A 22,869-nucleotide genomic window follows, 5' to 3' on the forward strand; every position below is an offset into this window, starting at 1 on the left:
GTCATATGGCTTGCTACCTGGGAGAAGAGATCAACCCCCACTTCACTGCAACCTGCTTTGAGGTAGTTGAAAAGAGTGATCAGATGTCCCCTCAGCCTCCTTTTCTCCAGATTAAACAATCCCAGCTCTCTCAGCTGAAGAGAAAAAAAAGTCTCCATTCCTTTTAATGCTGGATACAGCAGTAATTTGAATGCAGATTGTGGTACTGAAATTTTACCTGACAGCTCAGTGATTAGGGCATCTTACTTATACTAGTGATCTGCTGGACATAAGAGATAATGTTCTTTAAAATTAGATTTCAGCCCAAAATTGCATCAAAACTAGAAATGTCCTGAAATTACCTAACATAAGTTACAATAAAAGATTTGTATTAAAAAAAAAAATAGGCTCCTGGGACACTGGGATGGTAAAAATAGTCAAGTTAGTAAAAGACAGGAAGATACTAAAGGGCAGTAAAACTGATTCAGGCTCAGTGAACCTTTAACTCTGGTTTTCTTTCACACTTATAGTACCCCACTGCTAACAATATTTCAGATTGCAGAAGAATCCTTTAAACAGCCATAAGATGCCTGGATTTAGTGTATATCTATGGTCCTGTGTTCCACTTTGGCTCCTTATCTAGCTCTAAGTAAACCTCATATCAGTTAAAATATAAATACTTGATATGACACCAAATTAAACTTAAATCTTAGCATGGAGCAAGATAAACTCTCTAGTTTTCATTAGAAGATACTGAAAGTTTTTCAGATGTGGGCAGAACTGTGAATACAGTGCTTTACTGCTTTACACACATTTTATCAAACCTTACATACTATTCAGCGTCACCTCCACTGAAGGTAGAATCACTACTCCACACTATCTCCATGCTTTCATACACTCCTGCAATAACTATAGGACTACGAATGTTTTCACCTTACCCTCCTGTGGCAGTTAACAGGTGTGCAGTGTAGTCTCCACACCTAGGAGGGGATACAGTGAAAGGTAAAGCTGCATCTGGAAGGAAGGTTCCTGGCATCAGAGGGAGCACTTCAGAGGAATGACTGTAAATATTAAGTAAGCACAAGCAGACCTCTGTGTCATTATGCTGCTAGACAAAAGTTTAGTAGTTTTACTCATTTCTTAACTCCTGATGAAACAGTGCTATTTAGAAAGATTCAGCCTGATCCCTCGTAAGATATTTACAGCAATTCCACTGCAGCATTCTTGAGCTAAATGAAAACATGTTCCTACTTATGTCAACAAGAAAGACATTTGCTTCCCAATTTGGCTGTCCTTCTACCTCATCAATGTTTAAAAATCAATTGATGGCAGAATCACAATGTTTTGAAAAAATATCACCAAAAAAACACCACCATATAGTCTCAGTAACAAGAAATAAAAAGCAATCCACAAAACAGTTACATTTCATAGAAGTTTTAAACGCTGCAGATAGCACGGCCTTTTTTATCTTTCTTTGTGTGCCACAGACACGTGTGTTTAGTAAATATCAGTAAAATGAACACAAATGCTGTGCAAAGAACTGTCAAATGGAGGGAAAATATGTCAGTCTTTAACCAGATCTACAATTAAACATATAAAAAGCATGAGCAATTAATGTGATTTTCCTTGGATTCAAACATTTTTGTACATTCTAGCTACTGTTGGTTCCATAGACTTGATTTACAATATCATTATCAAAATGTAACATTCAAGCTGGTGATGTTGTAAAAGAAGATATAATTAAAAATCTGTGGTAAAACTGAAAATTGTATGAAACTACTAGGAAACCAGCAAGACACCAAATTTGCTTAGATTTGAAATGTTTTCCTTAGTCCAAGCTCAAAGCAAGTGTTTTGGTTGTGTTTGGAAGTTCAACTTGTTTAATTTCAAAATGCATGTAACTGTCTGCATTTGTCTCTCTAAAAAGCAAGAAGTGGTTTACTGCCAACACCAGGGGTTAAATTCCACTCTCTTTACATACTGTAAGTAACATGACTGTCTTGGAAGGACCTAATTAATGTAAACACAGTTCTTTGCAGAATAAAGTACTGCTCAGAATAAAGACTGGAGGATTAGGTGTTAGCATAGCAGCTACGCACACACTAAAGAAATACATTTTACAACTGAATTTCTTTTTTTCTTTTCCCCTTCACAGCATTTCACAGTGTAGCACCAAGCCAGTTGACCAGGAGAACAGCTACTAAAGGACTAGCAAACACCAAGGATGCTAGGTAACTTAGAGAGCTCTTTGTGTTCTTTATAAACTGAAGTGGTTAGTTCTGCAAAATTGACTACAAGTAAAAAAAAAAAAAGAAAAAAAGAAGAGTTATCATTTCATATCACATTTGTTTGCTTTGTATATAGAGAAGCATTGATTTATTTTCTTCTTTATGTGTGTTAACAGCCATACTGGGTCAAACCAAAGGTCTATACAATCTATTATTTTTTCTACAGCAGTACTAGTAGCAGAAATAAGTATGAAGACTAGAGGAAATAGAGAGCGAATCTTTCCCCAGCATACCCTATTAGCTTCTAACAATCAGTGGCTTTCCTGAGCAATCTCTTCCTCAGCCAGAGATGCACACAGTCATTGTGTTTGATAATGAATTTGTCTAGCCCATTTTTGAACTCATTTATAATTTTGGCTTCACAGCATCTTGAGGCAATGAGCTCCATGATGCAATTATGTGCTGTGTGAAAAATATTTCCTTTTGTTCACTTTAAACTTGCACCTTAATAGCTTTGTTGAGTGCTCCCGATTCCCTACATTATAAAGAATAATGAATAATTGTTGTTAGCATTGCAGAAGTAACAGCGATCTCTGGCAGAGTTCAGAATATCCTAAAGGGTTATTACAGCAACCAGGAATGAATATTTCACTATCCTGGAAACAAGGTAGAGACTTGGTACTGGAGCTGATAAAGTGGCTCTGTGCCACTTTAAGGATTTCCATACTCACAGAATCTTTACACAGTTTGTATTGCCAACATTACAGAAGCTGTGTATAGCAGTGTTACACAGAGCATAAAAACTGCAGTTGAAGTATGAATGAGCAAAACTGCAACCTAAAAATGCAGATTTTTACTGTAGTTATTTGTCCTACTTGACCAGAGATGTCAATGACAACTACAAACAGGTACAGACAAAAATCAATTTGCTAATCTGTTTTCTTCATGTGAGGTTGGAGCTGGCTGTTTTTACTGTTCTTTCCTGGGCAGAGGATTTGGAATCTGACCTCCCTTTTTTAACTGGAATTTTGTTGCATTGTCATCATTCTTGGTAAGGAAAACCATGGAGATTGCTCACCTGCAGTTGTTTACTATAAACAATCTGAACAGTAATATTTTCTCATGTCAAAGATCTAAGTTCTGTGATACAGCCAAGTGTTTAAGCATCCAAGGCAAAGTATTTGCATTGCCTTCTCCCAGACTAATCCCACATTAAAACTTTCTGCTTACCTCAGGAACAAATAGTGCACTGCATGGAAGCTTCCACTATCCCAAAGCAAACACTAGGAGACATTCTATTCAGAAGGGAATCCTGTCATTCTTTCGGTAGGACAGAGACAAAAATCTACAATTTCACTACAAAGAGCTTATACCTTTGTTACTAGAAGGCAGCCACAGCTATGTCTGCTTCTGAATAGCCCCAGTCTCTGCATCAAGGAAGGTGTTCACTTCTGTCTCCCTTTGGTGTGTGGTGTAAAATTGGAGACAGCCTTTCTCTTGGAGGCTCAGAACTCTCTTTTTTTTTTTTTTTCTATTATATATTAAGAGCAGTTATTATTGCACAGGTAAGCACCTTAAAGCTAGATATGTAATAACTGAATTCAGTTGGTAGATACATCTTAACCTTAAACATAAATACATGCTACCTATTTTTTCCCCAGACCAAAACAAGCATTGTCAGTCATTAATCTCTTTAAGATCTTAAGAAGAAAAAACTGCACCATTTTGGTGGACAGATATTCAAGCTTCATCACCATTATATGCACATGTTTGAACTACTGTGCGTCTGATGCGCTTGGTGTTGCTTCCATTTAAGTGAATGGTAAAATGTAAAACAGGGCAGAACATACATTAATAGCAACTTTAAAACAGTCCCTTACAGCCCTTTAAAACCAACTGGTCTTAAACACTTGCTTAAGGTCTTGTTGTCTTGTATTCCAAATCAGGCTGTAAACCTAAACATTTCAGCTCTTATGTGTGGATTTCTGGCAAGTCAATCCAGTCAGTTTCTGTCTTGTGAAGAAGTGTCAATATCATGAATTTTCATCAGTTGGGATCTGAGTTGCAAATCCAGGAACTAATAATTTTACATGGTTGATGCTGCCATCATGTCATTTCTGAAATACGACTCTTATTAACTGTATTTTTCAAGTCTCCATCCCACATTGGCTTTTACATCTGCCCGCTTCCTGGGTTACTTTGTTTCCATTGGTACTCCAGTCTTCCCATCAACTTTGACCTGAGGGCCAGCTTCATCCTATAGATACCTTGCTCAACTTTGCCTGACCCAAGATGCTTCTTTTAACATCTGTTTGGCAGGCTAAGTCGTCTTCACCTCTCAGATGATTTTCTGAGGATACAAGGCAACCTAACTGCTAATTAAGAGGATGGATACAGAGCCAAGCAGTTGGAGAACAGCAGTAGTCCCACAAGAGTGTAAGCAGTGTCAGCACTGAAATCCTCTGAGATGAGTAACTGGGGGAGCAGCTACCACACTGAGACAAAGGCAATGGTGGGAAACCAGCAGGAGAGGAAGGAGGCTTGCCAACCTCCCTGTCTGCCCAACCATGGGCTGCCAGATATTCATTGCAGTTCACATTTCCCACAGAACCTTTTAGGCCTACAAATCAGTATGTTGTAACAAAAAAGTCATTCCTCTAGAAAACGATGATCATCTGTTACATTGTCAGGACAATTACTAAAGCACTACAGGAAACATGTAAGAAATCTTGTATTCCAGTTAGAACACTTCTTAAAAGATAAACTGAGCTACAGGCTACATAATACAAATTTTCATTTCCTGAAAAATTTATAATGGCTATTTTAACTTATTTAAAACAAATGCATTATAGAAAATAGTGCATATTTTAGATATGCTGTGGATAAACTGCTGCTAAATGAAAACTCCTAATGGCTAAATTATGCTAATTTGATTTGAAAAGTGTTCCTCTCACTTTACAAACAGACAATAATAATGCTCTGGTCATGAAATCAGCAATGGACTGAAATGCCTAATTATTTGTAGTGAATAAATACAATCCATAGAAAACACATGGGGTGTATATATAATTAATAAAGAAGAGACTATAATTGCATTTAACACCATTTGCATAATTTAAAATGGAATAACTACATCACTGACTTTTGATGACTTTTTAAAGGGCACTAATAAAATATGAAGGAGGTAAAGAAGCTTATAGGAGTAGGAAGTGATGAATAATATCTTGAACATTAAAGCACAATACATTATTCTGTGAACATAAATTGGACCAATTCATTTCTGCAGGTGCAATGGGAAAAGTATGATACATCAGCAGTTTTCAAAAGTAAAGACTGAAGAAGGGATTACAGATTCTGTTCAAATATTCCATGTTGTCTTTGAATAATTAATAAGTCAGTCTGGTGCAAACATGCAGCATATAGCCTGTAGGAAGTTTCAAAACTTTCCTTTCTTTCAAATCATACTCGTCACCACCACTTAGAAAGTTTAACCTATCACCTTATTGCTGTGAGCATTAAAGCCATTCATGAGGATTTCCCTCTGGAAACTCACATTATGAGTGAAATTAAGTTCAGTGGCCTCATTTAGTTTTCTACAGTGGTGTTCAATAGCCCATAATGACACATAGATTGGCTAAATCTGAAACTAAACCCTAATTTCCAAAGGTACAGACAGAGAAAGCATAGAATTGATACTAGCAAAAGCACAGCAGAAAGATAGCTCAGCAAAAATGAGCTGCTTAAGAGACAAACAGAGTAAAATAGATTCTGAGAAGCCTGCTTACAGTTTGGCTGTTTTTCAAGCTGTGGCTGTGAAAGTTAAGGAGGACAAGACAGGCTGGAGAATTTCTGTGCAACAATTTTCACGTGTTAAAGTATAGATCCTGTACTCATTCATATGTTTGCCACCACAGCCATCAGGAGTATCAGATTCAGCATAGTGGTTTTGCCTGGGCCAGGTTTTTGGCAACAGGGGCACTACAGAGGTGGGTTCCTTAAACAAAGATGTGCCAGAAGCTTCCCTTGTAGCTGATAGAGCTAATGTCAGTTCTAAGATGAACTCACAGCTGACCAAGGCCTGGCCAATTAGTGACAGAGGTAACACTGCTGTGAATAACGTATTTGAGAAAGAGAAGTTGCTGTGCAGTTGCTGAACTGCAGCAGAAAGAGGGAACGAGAATGGGAGAACATCTTTGCAGACACCAAGGTCAGTGGAGAACGAGGGTGAAGGCCCTGGAAGAAAGACTCCCCTGTGACTTGTGGTGAGGACCATGGTGATGCAGCTGTGCCCCTGCAGTCCATGGGGGCCACCAGGGAGCAGAGATCCACTTTCAGCCCGTGGAGGACCCCACACCGGAGCAGGTGAACGCCTGAAGGAAGCTGTGACTGTGGGAAGCTCACCCTGGAGTGAGTTCCTGGCAGCCTGTGGGGAGAGAGGAGCCCACGGCAAGAGCAGGTTTGCTGTCAGGACTTGTGATCCTGTGAGGGACTCAGGCTGGAGCAGTTGGTACCTGAAGGACTGTGCTCCTGGTGGATGACCCACGTTGGGGCAGGGTGTGAGGATTTGCCCCTGTGAGAGGCCCCATGCTGGAATAGTTCATGAGGAATTATAGCCCATGGGAAGGACTCACGCTGGAAGTTCATGAAGGAATGTCTCCCATGGAGGTACCTCACAGTGTAGCAGTGGGAAGTGTAAGGAGGCCTCTCTCTGAGAAGAAGCAGCGGCAACGTCCATCTGTAATGAACTGACAGCAACCCCATCCTCCATCCACTACGCCTCTTGAGGGGGAAGGAAGGGGAGTCCTGGGAAGAACGAGGAGTGGGGGAGGTGTTTTAAGATTTGGTTTTATTTCTCATCTCCCTGTTCCAATGGTTGTTTAAAAAATCAATCTTTTTTCTCCCCAAGTTAAGTCTGTTTTGCCTGGGATGCTAATTGCTGAGTGATCTCCCTGTCCTTATCTCCTCTCTATCCCCTGTCCAGTTGAGGAGGGGGAGTGATATTTCGACTTGGTGGGCACCTGGAATCCAGCCAGGGCTAAACCACAACACTCAGTAGAGGCAGAGAACAAAATATGTGCCAGAACTCCCACAGAACTACTTGCTTTCTATTTATCCATCCAATTAATCAGCTTAAGCATCTGTATCTCATGACTTTTGAGTGGGCCAACACTTCTGAACAGATCAATACTATCAGTCTCTGTTTTAACTACTTAGAGGGATATAGTGGACATGAGCTATGCACTTAGAAGCTACCAGGATTTCCCTAGGACACAGTCTAAGCTTTACCTTACATGCAAGACTGAGTCCGGTAGACTTGCATGGAGAAAAATCTTAGGCTGAATTAGGCATCTTTGTTCTTGCTAGCATCCTTGCTGTCTGAGATAGATGATAGACATTTCAAACTGTGTAGGCTACTGTGAACAAGAAAACAGGAGATTCACACTCAAGTAAATCACAGACTGATCGGTACCAAAAATAGCTGTGTCACAGCATGGGCAAACAGCTGCCTATACCTCACTGAAAGTAATCCTAAGGATATTGGAAGTGTTCTAGCCTACACACCTCTGCAATTTTATTATTCAAATGGATAAAACCTCAAAGCCTTTCTAATGAAGTCATGACCTGCCTAAACCTATAATCTGTGGCAAGAATAAATTCTAATTAAATCTGCTTAAACAAAAAACAAATTAGAAGGATGTTTTTGCATATTCACGCACTTTTATTTAAATTGGAGGAGAAGCCATTTAGGAAGAGTGGGAGAAGGAAACACAGAGATTTAGAAAGTCTTGGGACACTTTGATCACTGTACAGTTAGCCACACTGCAGTATAGGGAAGTGTCATGTGAATGATTTTAAGCACTGCAACACCATTTCTCACACATTTGAAATCTGTAAAGAACAGGCATTCACATCTATTAAGGATAGGTTCAGAATTGCACAAAACGGACTGACACACCAACAGACATTCAGCAAACTGTCTTTCCTCTGACCCAAAAATACCCCAAACAAACTCCTATTAACTGCCATCCAACTATAACTGTTGACAACTGATTCTTGCTGATCAACAACTGGAAGTCACTCATTCTGCTACACGACTTACTAAAGAATTAAAGGGATATTGCATGCACTGGGAACTTGTGTCACTAATAAAGTAGGCTGTTTACTAGTGAATGTAGTTTCTGTTTTGAGATGACTTTATTTCAACAATTTGGCATTGATCTGGAGTACTTCAGGATTTCCAAACCAAAACATGCTTCATAGACATGCGAGCTGCTCATTTTTATTATTGCTTTAGACCTCCCTAGATATTACATCTCCAGTGCAGAGGCTTCCAATGTCCAAGAATGTGGGATAAGCCCAAGAAGGAGCAAGTTGCCTAGGATTCATAGAAGGCTGCTGCAGTTCTCAGAGCAATCTAAAGAAACAGGTTTTTTTTCTGAACACGGTCCTTTGATAAAAGTGAAGAATCTACCTCATAGAAAGGACCTTTATACCACTATTAGATGTGGTTATCCTTGATTGTACATGGGAGAGGACACTTATATATATCTACAATCAGCTCACCGCAACATTTAAGATTCAACATTTAACATTTAAGATTTAACATTTAACATTTAAGATTCACTTGGGCATTCAGGTGATTGTTCTGAGCCCCCATGTAAACAGATGAAACTTCACAAAAATAATACAAATGATTAAGATTTCCAAGACTTTTTCACACTGTTCTCACAGGATAAATTCCATTTACTTCTGTTTCTATTTCTGTTTTGTCTACAATCTCTAATGAGTTTTCACATTATTACAAAAATAGACTGTTAACTGCTCTCAGTTCTGCAGGATGCAGATGTTGTCTTCTGTGTATTTACACTATGGACTAATGCTCCCATTCCCACCCCAATGTTCCACAGTCATTTTCTTTGTAATTTGTGTCTTGTGGGACAGAAAATAGCCTGCACTGATTGTAGTATTGACCGTCTCAGCTTGTTCTGCAGAATATCAAATAAAATCAGAGAAAAAGGCATGATAAACATGCACAGGCTGAAGGTAAGACAGGCCAGTCCCAGTCACAAGGAACACGTGCAGAAAAAGTAGCATTAGTTGGGTCCTGACAGTAAGTGTATCAGAGTAACATCAACAAAATACTTATATTTCATCTTCCAGGTAGAATCAAAGACAAAGAAAAGTTGCAATTGGAGGACTGGGTTGGAATGATAGGATTCTAGTCTGCTATGCCTTTCCATGACAGTAGAAAATGGAAACTGTATCAAGTTTCTGTCCTAGGTCAGAGATTTACCTAACAGTGGCCTGGAGAAAACAAAACTTTAAGCTGTCATCTATGGGGCAAGCTTTCTCCATGAAACACTTCCCATCTTCCTGCAATACTTCCTGCCTCTGAAAGCAAGGATCTGTATTCCTGCTGGTTTTAGAGAGATTTGTTAAAACTGTTTTCTGTTTATCCTAGATATTTCACTGGTCAGTACTACACTGTGTGGAAAAATTTTGCTTTTATTGACCATTAGTGCATCTACCTGCATATTTTCTGAAGTTCATTGAATATATTGGTATGAAAATAGATTTATTTCATTGCCATAATTATTCTCAACACTCACCTCCAAATCCTCTTAAAATTATCTATTTATTTATGGTTGCCTTTGACCACAGTCCCCCAAGGGATAACTGAACAGTGACCATGCTCAGTTCACCTATTTTAAAATACTTCTACCAATCCATAATAGGTGCTAAGAAATGTTAAACTGAAATGAGTTGTTTAACATGCATCAGATAATATAGTCCATGTTCCCGACCTTGATAGGTGCTCTGAGCCTGTCTCCTCACAGGTATCCGTCTATTTAACTGCGATGAAGTAGAAATTAATACAGTTACATTGGCGCAAACCCTCATAGTAGAGACTATGCATCATAAAGGGGGCATAATCAGTGCAGTTTATCTTGATAGCATATAACTTCACTGTATGAAGAATAGTATTTAATGATATTAATATAAAATAATTTCCTGACTGAAGCAGTTAACTGCCACAAAAACTTGAGAAAGGATGTGCTCAACAGGAGGGGAAGAGTGGAAGATGAGAGAGACGGGGAGAAAGGCCTTGAAGTTAAATCTCCATGGAAGAACCTTTTTTTTAAACTCTGTTATTGACACAGTCCTGTTAGTGTCAGTAAGTGAGGCTGACCTGAGCAGGATATCCTTTGCAAATCCTGTCTTTTCAAAGGAGCCTCTGATTTTGAGATAATGGAAGCTCAGAACTCCCTGTCATGGAACATAATGCAAAATTGATTTTGCAAGACTTTATCTACACAAAGTTACACTGGTTTAATTAAAGGTGTGTTTTAAAATCAATTCTGTTAAACCAGTCCAAGCTCCTGTGTGGACACTCTGAAATTGATTTGAAACTACCTTATGTCAACTAGGCCTTAATTTGGCAAAGAAACAATTTACACTGAACAGGCACCAATTTTTGCTGATCCAAAAGCAGGGTTAAAAATAAATCTTATTTTAAATGATGAGATTTTGAATAATTTCTCTGTTTTTGCCCTAGCTATGCCAAGCTACGCTAACCTCCAGTGCCTAGTCCATCTGTTTGAGAAGTAGATGAACACATTTCTTTGCAACTAGGTGTTTAATGGCCTTTTGACAGACACACATCCTTGCAAAAAGATACAGTGTAAAGCACTGTGAAACTAGGAAGTCTAAAAGCAAAAGGTGATACGTGTAATACAAGAGAAGCGATGAATTATAGAGATCACTTTCACCCTCATTTTCCATTTATTTCATTTCTGTAATGCAGAGATGAGAAAAGCAATGAGCCTCTTTCAGGACTGGTAAAAGCTCTCTCATGCTGTAGTATTGGGGAACAATTTATATCATCCACAATTAGAACAGGGGTGCATATGAAATCAGGAAAACGTTATCCTATCAGTCTAACATTATTGGAATCAAGCCAAAAATCTGTCTTTTTTTTTTAAGGGTCTGGTAGGGCATAAGAAGATTTTAAAGATGTATTGTAATCTAGCTGTGTAGAAATTTCCTTGAGTTTGAGGACTTCTGTGCAAACCTTTCCAATCATTCACACTCCACTAGGCCACAAATGAAGGCCTGCATTTGAGACCACAGCTTACAGAAATGTATCCGTGTTAGTTCCACACGTGAGAAACACATGAGAAAATGGGCAGTGAACTTGTTACTGGTATGTCATTAAGGCCATGCCTGTATTTGCTCTTGTTCTACAGGCATGGGTAGACAGGAAACCAGAAGCTGGATCACTACATCCAAGAACCAGGGCCTGACCCTGCTCTAGAGAATGGGTACCTTTGCACGTGCTGTCACACAAACAGGCCCAGGCTGCAGGATGTTTCCCTGATAATTTCAACAAAAGCCTTTTTGATGATGAGAGTCAAAGTATCTCAGCTCCTCCCAGACAAAGAACAAAAGGACATAATCCTGCAAAGCAGGGTGTTCCTGCAAGTCTCCTCATATGGGGAGCTAAAGACACATAGTATCTTAATGCAGAGTTGAGCAGGGAGTGACTAAGTATCATCCTATCATTACTTAAAGATGATTTTTCAACATTTATTTTTATATCAGTTATGCTACTCCAAAAACTTGTGCATGAAGCCAACAGGACTTAAAAACTAAATGGATGTGTTTAGATTGTGAACTATAGTCCTAATTACCAGCTTAGTGGCCCTAGTTATTTTAAGGCACTTAAAATGTTGCACAACAATATCTTGCAGTCCTCTAAAGTGCTACTAATAGGTAGTACGCTATTTTACTTTCTCTTCGGTTCAACAGATTTATTCTCAGAGTGATTCCTGTGTGAATTTCTCTTGAATCAAACTCTTTCCCTGGTGAGACTATATAATCCCACTGTCTTGTTAGAGCAAAAAGTCCTCTATGAGACTTCATTCAAAACAAATTCCCTGCCAAACTATTTCTTCCTTTTCATTTGGACAGTTACCTTCTGATAATTTATATGGAAAAATTCTTCTGTTGTCTAGTTCAACCTTGTAAAGAGAACAGTATCAGTGTGGCAGCAGTGAAAACAAAGAGATTCACAATCTTAGCAATGCTAGAATACATTGGACAGTTTTTCATTGTATAGGGAGGAAAACCAGCAATATTGAAGTAGTTCAGTGGAAAAAACCCTCACTAGTTATAGTTAATTCTTATTACAAAAGATTTCCGTATATAAAGAGGACTTTTCAGACAAAGCTGCAGCATTTTAAGTCCTCTTCTCTTTCACTATTAATAAATTGCACCCTAAAGTATTGCATCTACTGCCATTAGTAATGACTACACTTCCTGTAGTGGCTTTGCATGGCAAGGTTTTAGTAGCAGGGGGGTACAGGGGTGGCTTCTGTGAGAAGCTAATAGAAGCTTCCCCTGTATCTGATACAGCCAATGTCAGACAGCTCCACGATGGACACACTGTTGAGCAAGGCCAAGCTAGTTGGCAATGGAAATAACACCTCTGTGATTAAGATATTTGAGAAGGGGAAAAAATGTTACTGCCCACATGCAAACTGTGGCAGAAGTGAGAATGCGAGAGCAACAACTCTGCAGACATCCAGGTCAAGGGTGTCCCACCAGGGGAGGAGGAGGTGGTCCAAGTGCCAGTGCAGAAATTCCCCTGCAGCCCATGGTGAGGCCCTGACCCTGCAGCCATGGAGGACAAGGAGGAGCAGAGATACACCTGCAGCCCAGGGAGGATACCAGGCTGGAGTGGGTGGACACCTCAAGGAGGCTGTGACAATGTAGGAAGCCTATGCTGGAGCAAATTCTTGGCAGGAACTGTGGACCCACGGAGAGAGGAGCACACACCGGAGCAGATTTACTGGTAGGACTTGTGACTCTGTGGGGGACCCATGTTGGAGCTATGTGCCCCCAAAAGATTGCACCCCATGGAATGGACCCTCACTGGAGCAATTTATGAACTGTAGCCAGTGCAAAGGACCCATGTTGGCTAAGTTGGCGGAGGACTGTGTCCTGTGGGCGGGACCTCACACTGTAGCAGAGGAACTGTGAGGACTTGTCTTGGTTTGACATGAAGCCATTTCTGGTAATGGTGAAGGGGTTGTAAAGTTGGTTCCTGTAAGAAATTGCTTGAAACTCTCCCCAGCTGAGCCAGACCCATGTCTGGGGCTGAGCCAGTTAGATGCCTCCACAATCACTTTCTAAGAAGAAACTAGAAGAGGAGGCTTCTTCCTGCTCCTTCTTCTATCCTTTCTTTATAGCTGGTGGTGGTGCAAGGAGTGGGAAGAAAGAAAGAAGCAACCATGTGGACTCCAAGGTCAGTGAGGAAAGAGAGGAGGAGGTGTGCTGGAGCAAAGACTCCTCTGCATTCTATGGAGAGGACTGGTGAAGCAGAATTTGTTTGCATTTTGTTAAAGACCTCATATCAGGGACAGAGACTCATTTTGCTAAAAATCCCACAACAGAGGTAGTGACTTACTTTATTAAAGACTCCATGCCAGGGGCAGTGAGTATGGCCAGATGAGGCTGTGTCCCATGTGAAGGACCCCATAGTCACAGAAGCTGTAACTGTGGGGAAGAACCCACAAAAAAGCAGCTCATTAAAATTATGGCCAGAAGAGGCCGTGTCCAGTGGGAAGGACTCTGTATCTGCAGAAGCTGCAACTGCATCCTGGTTTAGCAAGGAGCAGCTTTTGCTTGATAACAGGGGGAGTGGGTTGCAGTGAAGACCCGGTAAAGACTTTTTGGACTCTTCCCTGGCTCCTGGGTTCACACCCACCTCCGGCCCAGCTGGGCCAGTCTGGAGCCTCTGCCATCACTATTTAGGGATGGGAATTTGAAGTGCTGGCAGGAGGTGTAAGAGTGATACAAGATGGAGGCGACCACATGGACCCTACAGCCAGAGAAGGAGGAAGGAAGCAGGAGCACCAGACCAGAGACTCCTCTGCAAGCTGTGGAGAGAATGCAAGCTGTGCCCCTGCAACCTATGGAGACCCACGGCAGGACTGAGAGTTACCAGCAGCTCCATGTGAGTGAGCCCGGACGGGTGAGGGACTGTGTGGGGAGGCGGCCATGGCACAGGCCGTGCTGTAGAGCAGCCTGCACGCCGCAGAGCAGCCCCACATGAGAGGCAAAGAGGAGGAATAAGTGCCTTTGGAATAAGTGCACGTTGGAGCAGCCTGTGCAGGGCTGCTGTGTGTGTGAAGTACCCCATGGACTTTCAGGGAGGATGTGTGTCCTGAGGAGGGACAAATGGCAGAAACTATCAGGAATAAACTGACTGAAACCTCCAATCCCTGGGCCCCCAAGCCATTCAGCAGCAATTAAGCTCTCCCTGCCCTTTGGCAATTCTCAGCCTCTTCAGGACTTGAGGCTAATCGTGGTCTTTTGTTCCCTGATGGACCTAAACCTAAAACAAACTGTGGGGAAGAACCCATGACAGAGATACTCACTAAGGACTATGTCCTGTGTGAGGGACTCTGTATTGGCAGATGCCACAGCTGTTGGGAATAACCCACACCAGAGAAGTTTAACGACTATGTTCCATGGGAGGGACCCCATATCAGAGTAGAGGAAGAATGCCAGGAGTCATCCTCATCTGAGAAGAGAGAAGCGGCAGAGCTCATCTGTGAGAGACTGACCACATCCCCCATTCCCTGCCCCCCTGAGCCGTTGAGGGAGGAGGAGGTAGAGATATGGGGAGCAGTGATCTGGGCCCGGGAAGAAAGGAGGGATGAGGGAGGGACATCTTAAAGTGCTGGTTGTAATTTTCTCATCATCCTGCTCTCTTTTTGTTTTTTGTTCTGTTCTGTTTCTTGTAGGTAGTGGAATAAACTTTCCTACTTTCCTCTCTAAGTCAAATACAGGAGTCTGTTTTGCCTGGAACCATAATTGGCAGTGAGCTGTCCCTGCCCATGTTTCAATCCACAACAACCTTGGTTAGTTTTTTCCTCCCATTTCACTGGGGCCTCTGCCATCCTAATAAGGATGGGGGTGGACATGGGGCACTGAGCAAGAGACTGTTGTGGTGTATCTTTGCTGGCTGGGCTAAACCGTGGTGGAAGTCTTCCCCTTGAGAGAATGGAGTGATAACCTATGATGAAATGACTGTAACTCCCATTTCCCATTCCTCAAACACCTATGAGGGAGAAGGTAGAGACCTAAGAAGAAAGAAGGGATAGAGGAAAGGTGGTTTTAGTTTCTATTTCTCATTACCCTTCTCTGTTCTGATTAGTAATAAATTAAAACAATTTTCCCCAAGCTGAGTCTGTTTTGCTGTTGACGGTAACTGGTGAGTGATCTCCCTGTCCTTACTTCAACCTGTAAGCCTTTTCTTATATTTTCTCTCATCCAGCTGATGAGTGACAGAATGACTTTGGTGGGCCTTTGGTAACCAGGCAGGGTCAAACTACCATACCTGCTGTTTGTAATGGGATGCCGTTCATCATCTCACTAAGCTCAAAATTAAACGTTTTCCCTGCAAACTTTCTCAATAGCATAATTTGATCCACTATAGTTAAAAATCCATGTCATTGGTTCCATTATAAATTCCATTTTACAGTCTACTTTTTATAAATTAATCGTATCTTTCCTCTAGGCTTAACACTGATATAAAAGGTTTTGGCTGATGAGCAAATCTTTTCCAAAGACAAGAATTTTCAATTCTATCATTTTTTTAAATAACAGTGGCATAAAAAAACCTCACAGCAACAAACTTGTTTAAGTCAGTTACACAAATGAAAGTTGACAGGTGATTAGTTCCTTCTGGGAATGAATTGTTTTCCACATTTTAGGGGAAAAAATGTCATCAGTGACTTTGAAAATGGCCTGAGGCATTGACTTTGGAAATCTAATTGTACAAATACCAGTTTAAATAATTACATATTTAAGCAATTGTTATAACATTGAGTTAGCATGACAAAGCACAAACTTCCAAAACCCATCATCTCTTCTAAAATGCAAGCAGTACGCACACTTGCAAAAACTCAGAATGTACTGGTAAATGTATTAGTCAACCTGAAGGACCTGCAAAATGAGCATGGTATACTGAGCCTCTAGGGCACTGCAAAATTTGGCATGCCCAAAAGAGAAATTGTCTGCCCTAGAGGGTGGAAGTAATTTAAATTATTTTTTGATGTCTTCCTCTCTTCTTTCTAGTAGATGAAAGAAAGAGAAGTGAGGTCAGGTTTTTGTTTATTTATTTATTTATTTATTCTGGCTTCTGCTTTGAGAATACAGTTAAAATTGAATCTATATCATTCTGCTCCTCACTGGCTATGTCAGAGTCACATCACAGTAAGATCCATTTATACCTGTTCCTCCATTTTTTCACATTGTGGCTTCCAAGGAAAGAAAATTTGGGACTCTGTACTGGGTTGGAGATGCAGTGCAATTTGGACAGGTTCTTCAACTGAAGAAATAGCTGGGCCATGTTCCTTAGTTGGACAATGGCCATTACCACACACAGAGGCAGATACAGGTGCTGTCAGAGGTAGTCTGCTTCTAGAAAAGGGGGCAGATGGGCTTCTGGTGATCATTATTTGCTTCTTAGACCATAAGGCAAGGACCATAGTCCCCATAAAGTATTAAAAATGACCAGTCTTCTTTCAGAGGTGACAGCTTCAAGTCTGCCTAGAGATCAGACCCCAAAAGCTCTTATGCAGTGCATCTTCAGACCAGAACAATCAGAATTATCTCACATCTTCTCACATGCTCCTGTGACAATTTTGGTAATTTATAGATAAAACCTGGAGATTGATTTTATGTATTTTTCCTCTGTGAACTACTATATTTATGCTATTGTTTTTTGTGTTCTAAACCAAAGAATTGTGGTCTTGCGGGGAACTACTTGGTCTAGACATCAGCTCATCTAGAGTGTTCCAGAATGTAAGAATCATTCATAGGAATAAACTCCTTAAAATTTGAGCTACAATACAGAAAAAAAAAAAAGAGGGCAATGGATTTTTAAATTTTTTTTTATACTCTAACAATTAAAATATTGCACCTAAGCAGATTTTAAATGGTTTCAAATCCTCCCAGACATTAGATAAGAAACCCAGGTTCATAAGTCTCCACTCAAATACATGACTTGGATGGAATGGTGTGTTCTTGAGACTCTTCAGCAGAACAAGCGTTTGAAGTCAGGCATAATATTACCTTTCCTTTTCGGCATGAGAGCAAGATGTGCTTGTCTTTCACTTTTTTTTTTTTCCCACTTAGCAAGCTGACTCATCCCACAAGGATGACGGAACCTGCAGTGCAGTGTCCTGCATTCCTATAGTATCTGCCAGGATGCAGTGGTCATGACATTTAAAACTAAGATGGTAACAGGGAGGAACAGGTCACTCTAGCATGAAATGAAGAAACAGAAGTTGAATTAAAAAAAAAAAAAAAAGAAAAAGAAAGACTGTAAGTTCATGTGAAAAATAATGAAGATTTGAGATAGTCTATAGCTAGTGGGAAATGGCTCAGGCACCACAGAATAAATTTTATAGCCTTACAGGCCCCTCTGAAGATTTGCACACTTCCTCTCCATGACAAATACTATTATTCCAAGACATAATGCTTGTAGAACTTGATTTCTAAGCTGACATTGTGTTGTAGGGTAACTGCAATTAGACATTCTGTGATGTAGAACTTTGGAAAAAAAGCTATATTATTCAACATTAAAAAAAAATGTGGCAAGTTCTGGGAGAATGCTAGTGGACTTGTTCTTTTGAATATACACCGTTATGCAATTAGAATTAGGCAGAGATTTCCAAGGTTTGTATGTTTCACTCCTTATTGTGGCTGGTCCCCATCATAAAATTTGCTCATGGTAAAGGTGATCCTTTCCATTCAATAGAAAGAAGCAGCTGGCTTACTTGGTTGAGCAATTATTTTTCCTCTTCTGTGGTACAGGTAACAGACTGATAAAGCCAACAGTGCAGAAGACAAAATAATCAGATTGTTAGACCTGACACTTACTTCATACTCCTCTTTGAATCCATAGCCTTCTGCACACTTCATCTGGGTGATGTGCTGCAGCAAGTCAGCTACCCGGATGGCTGGATGAAGCTGTCCAGTCTGGTAGGGCACATCCACTGGATCTCGCTTCTTGTACGTATGGGATTGGACCAAGCTGCTTGTGTCACTGGCCATCGTATGAGTTTCATCTAGAAAAAAAGAGTATCTCATAACATATTGGTTCATTTTCACTTTTTAACAGAAATATAAATTACACAGATTTCTAAAGGAAAGGCAGAAATCTGACACCATCAGTATTGCTTCTGTCTGTGAAGGCTACACAAGAACAGTAAATCCATGGAGCAGTTTACACAGGGAAATTGCAAGACTGATTGGAATGAGGCAAAGTCCATGGTTCTACAATGGAAGCATTGCAGAGCAGTCCAAACTCTAATATTATTTTAAATAACACTAGCTGTTTACAAACAAGTTTTGAATTAGGCATCTGGTTCTAGGCGGCATAGAAGTTTCATTCTGAAACTTCAACAAGTCCCATGGAACAAAATTGGACTTGTATTCTCCTTAAGATTACTGAAGTGCTATATTTTACACTGCAAATTTAGAGTAAATATTTGGAGTGAGCAAAATAAAAAGATGCACAAAATGGCTTATGGTTTCATCAAGCTAGGACTGCAATGGAAATGTAGATCTGGTACAACATTTGGAGACAAACTACGAGAAGACAAATACAAAGGATCATCTGATCAGGAATAATGTCTTGACTGGCTATTGAACATGCTTTAGGACCACAGTGTGTCATGAGCAATCACATTAGGCATGAAATGTTATATGTCAACTGACATGCAAGCCAACAAACAGGAGAACCCAGTGGACTGGTTAAGATTTTTATGATACATATACTCTCCCAACCCTCCACATCTCTTCCATGGGGCAAAATGGGCAACTTACCATTGATTGGCACTTTTAAGAAGATACATATCAGGAAAAAAAAAAAAAAAAGAGGAGGAGAAAAAGGAAACAGGGCATAAGCAACAGTACTACATTAATAATTACAGGTAATTTTATGTTTGTAATTTAGTCTTTACAGAGTGATTTCCTAAATGAGTCAGATTCTGATCTCAGTTTCACAGTATAAATTAAATGTACTGAAACCAAGGTACCTTACTGTGAGTCAATTCACACAGATGCAATCAAGATCAAAATTTATACTTTTCAGTAAAATACACAATGTGAAAGTGCACTCTACCTAAGTAAGTAGTATGACTTTCTTCCTGTTTAGATGGACTTTAAAAAATTTGTTCAGCTTTGACAACAGAAAAAAAACCCCAAACAAAGTCTAAGATTCAAGTATCACCATATTTTTTTTTTCTGTTTACCCAAATAATAATTTTATGTAACTCAAAGATTTTTTAAATTTTTAACTGAAATTCTAAATGTGTTGCTATGACTTGTTCAAACTATTCCTTAGTGGTTGCACACTAAACATAGCAAGGGGTTTATAAAAATATTGTATTTATTTAAAAAAAAAACCAACCAAGCTTTGTAAAATCTACTAAATGAAAGGGAATCATTAAAACAATATTTCCACATTCATTAGTTAGATGTATGGTAGCAGGAAGTTCCACAAATTAAAAGGTCACAGATTCTCATGTACACATCAAAAATACTACATCTCATTAAATGTGAGATTCTGGTCTTAGTTATACCACTTAAAATTGATGTTAAAGCCATAAAGCTCAACAAATCATGTTTCAAGGATGATTTCAGGTTCTCTCAATTCACACTGATACTAAGACATATGAAATTAAGTTCTCAGTCAAAATGAACTGGGCATTTAAACCTAAACCAAAAATAACAAAGAAAAAATTCATGAGTATGAGTATGGGCATTTCCTGTCAGTTTGCTAACCAGATCTAATGCAGAGAAAAAGGATTATTCTTTCAGTCATAAAATTGAACAACTTTTCTCTAATGTGTGATAAAATTGTACTGCAAAGCACCTTGGGATGCATGGCATGAAGCGTGGTATACAAGTGTAGGTACAGTATGTTGCTGTTGAAATGGCACCTGAAAACCACAAAGTGTCTGACACAAAAGACAAAAAAAGTGTAGGAAGTCGATCATGATTTTTTGGTGACTTTTGTTCTTGTTTTTTTTTTTTTTTTGCAAACTACAGAATTCCTTGTAACAGATTGTTAGCATCTAAGATGAAGGTAAAGTTATCAAATAGAAAGGTCTTGTGCTATGAAAGAACCTCTTTCCTATGAGCGCCTTGGTTTCAGACTCCACTTATAGCTGCATTAATACTATTTTTCTCTCTATGAGTCATCTTTTAAGTTGTCTTAAAGTACTCTCAATCCTTGATTTATATGGTACATTATAAACCTCGTATCTTTTTGCTTTGCATGAGCTTTCCAGGCATAGCAGTCTACTGCTTTTCAAAGGATGAGCTCCTCCAGGTGCAGAGTTCATAAGCAACAGGATGCTTGTCCAGCTCAAATACTCCTACAGCTTCAGTTCTACTCCCCACCTACTCCTTCCATTACAGTTGCACAATACTTACCAAATAATACCTTTATCTACTAGCTGCATGAATTCATGGCGTGGAAGTATCTGGAAACCCAGCCCAATATCTTTTCTCAGTTGAGACCCTTTTCTTTGTCTAATTTCAGAAATACGCACATTGCTGATACTAGACAAACGTGATTACATTCATGCTCAGTAACTAAAATTTTAGCCATGTTATGTATAGGTTTTTCTGCATCTCAAGCTTTCACTGAGGTTATTAGGCTAAACATGAAAGTTTTCCCTCAAATGTAAGAAAATTCCCTCATATCTCAAACTAAGAAGTCAGACTGTTGTCTTTTTTCTTTCTTCTTCTTCAATTGGCTAAGAATCATAGAATGGTAGGGGTTGGAAGGGACCTTTAGAGTCTAACCCCCCTGCTAAAGCAGGTTCACCTAGATCAGGTGGCATAGGAACATGTCCAGGCAGGTCTTGAAGACCTCCAAGGAAGGAGACTCCACAACCCCTCTGGGCAGCCTGTGCCACTGCTCCCTCACCCTCATAGTAAAATAGTTTTTTCTTATGTTTAAATGGAACTTTTTGTGTTCCAGCTTCATCCCATTACCCCTTGTCCTGTTGCTAGCTACTATAGAAAAAAGGGATGTCCCAACCTCCTGACACCCACCATCTAGATACTTGCAAATGTTAATAAGATCTCCCCTCAGTCTCTTCTTTTCAAGACGAAACAGCCTCAGTTCCCACAGTCTTTCCTCATTGAAAGATGTTCCAGTCCCCTGATCATCTTGCATGATTAGTCTGAAGATCTTATTGTACATATATTTGGAACTGGTAAGTGTGTGGTGGCCTCTCTTAGCTGATATAGAAAACTAAACTCAACCAGTCACCAGTACTGCACCCTTCCCTGAAGGTCATGAACTAAATTAAAATTTCATTACTTCTAACTGCAGGATTGAATCTGTACTCTAACAAATCTTCTTTGGACATTGGAAGACAGTAAGAACAGGTATTAGTTGCAATTAAAGCAAAGTATATTTTGGTAATAGTTATATTCCTCTACCATTTCAAGCATGGATAATTTGATTCACCTCAAATAAAACACTATCCCTATACAAACAGTCATAAACACATTTTGAGAGAGAGAGAGAGAGACTTGGTCTGAATGGAACATCACTCTGAAAACAGTACCCATTTTCTAGCATGTGAGGTTACAAAAATAGTATTTTTTTTTTCCACAGTGAAATAGCTGAAAGATTTTCTGAGATGAGGAAGCATAGGTTGTTGCAGTAGAACATAAAATACATATATAACTAATTCAAGATTTACAGATTTAGTAAAAGCTAAGAATTTTCTTTTCCCCAATGTGTGTTTGTCTGATATCTGAATTACTCACTTAGAGATTATTTCATATAGCAAAAAAAAAGCAAAACCAAAAAAAGGAGAAACTATTAACTAAAACTTAATAAACCAGATAGGTAATCTCAAAGTTTTTCTCCTGATAATAGTACTTTTCTCCTTGTCCACTGACAAGGTCAGAAGGAACATCTACTGGATGAAGCACTGAATGAATGCCAAAGCATATAAAAAAATCTAACATCTCGGGGAGTTAAAAAGCACAGTAAATTTCATTTGCATGCAGATTATTACATTGTTACAGTCACTACCATTACCTCTTCCAGATTTACATAATATATAAAAATGCACAAGTTCTTTCTCCAAGTTATTGTGCTGAAATGCACTGTGCTAAATATTTTTTTTCCATAACACATTTTCAAAATCACCTTCTTAAACTGCTACTTCTTACATGCCTCACTCGACTTTTACTTAAGCCTCTTTAACTCACAGTTTAAGGAAAGAAACCAGTTAATGGATCTTATATTTTTTACAGTGATTTGAAGAAAAAGGGAGAAAGAAAAAGATTTGTTGTAAAAACATTCATCATTGCAAAAAAATTCAATAGACAGGCTTAACATTGGAGTTTGAATTCTTGCTGCAGTGCACTGTTACGTTTTTATTTGTTATTTTAAAAGAAATCTCCTTGTTTAGTTTAAAGTTAGTACGGGAAGGAGATGTGAATGAATACAAGCCACAAAGTGGTTAGATTTATTTAAGCATTGAAAAGGCATACAGCATCTCACACTTATTGTTTTACCACTCTTCAGAACCCTCCCTCTTTTTGACAT

General features: G+C 39.4%; 1 protein-coding gene across 7 annotated transcripts in view; it reads right to left on the minus strand.

Annotated features, from left to right (window-relative positions):
* Positions 1 to 22,869, minus strand: part of PTPRM (protein tyrosine phosphatase receptor type M) — a 485,902-nt gene that overhangs the window by 75,378 nt on the left and 387,655 nt on the right. For all 7 annotated transcript variants that reach the window (XM_061994840.1, XM_061994837.1, XM_061994836.1 and 4 more), the window contains one exon: positions 18,165 to 18,352. In XM_061994840.1, coding sequence (XP_061850824.1) covers positions 18,165 to 18,352 — 188 coding nt within the window. The remainder of the gene's footprint in view (positions 1 to 18,164; positions 18,353 to 22,869) is intronic.

This window comes from Colius striatus, chromosome 4 (assembly GCF_028858725.1).
Source record: "Colius striatus isolate bColStr4 chromosome 4, bColStr4.1.hap1, whole genome shotgun sequence".
NCBI classification, from domain to species: Eukaryota; Metazoa; Chordata; class Aves; order Coliiformes; family Coliidae; genus Colius; species Colius striatus.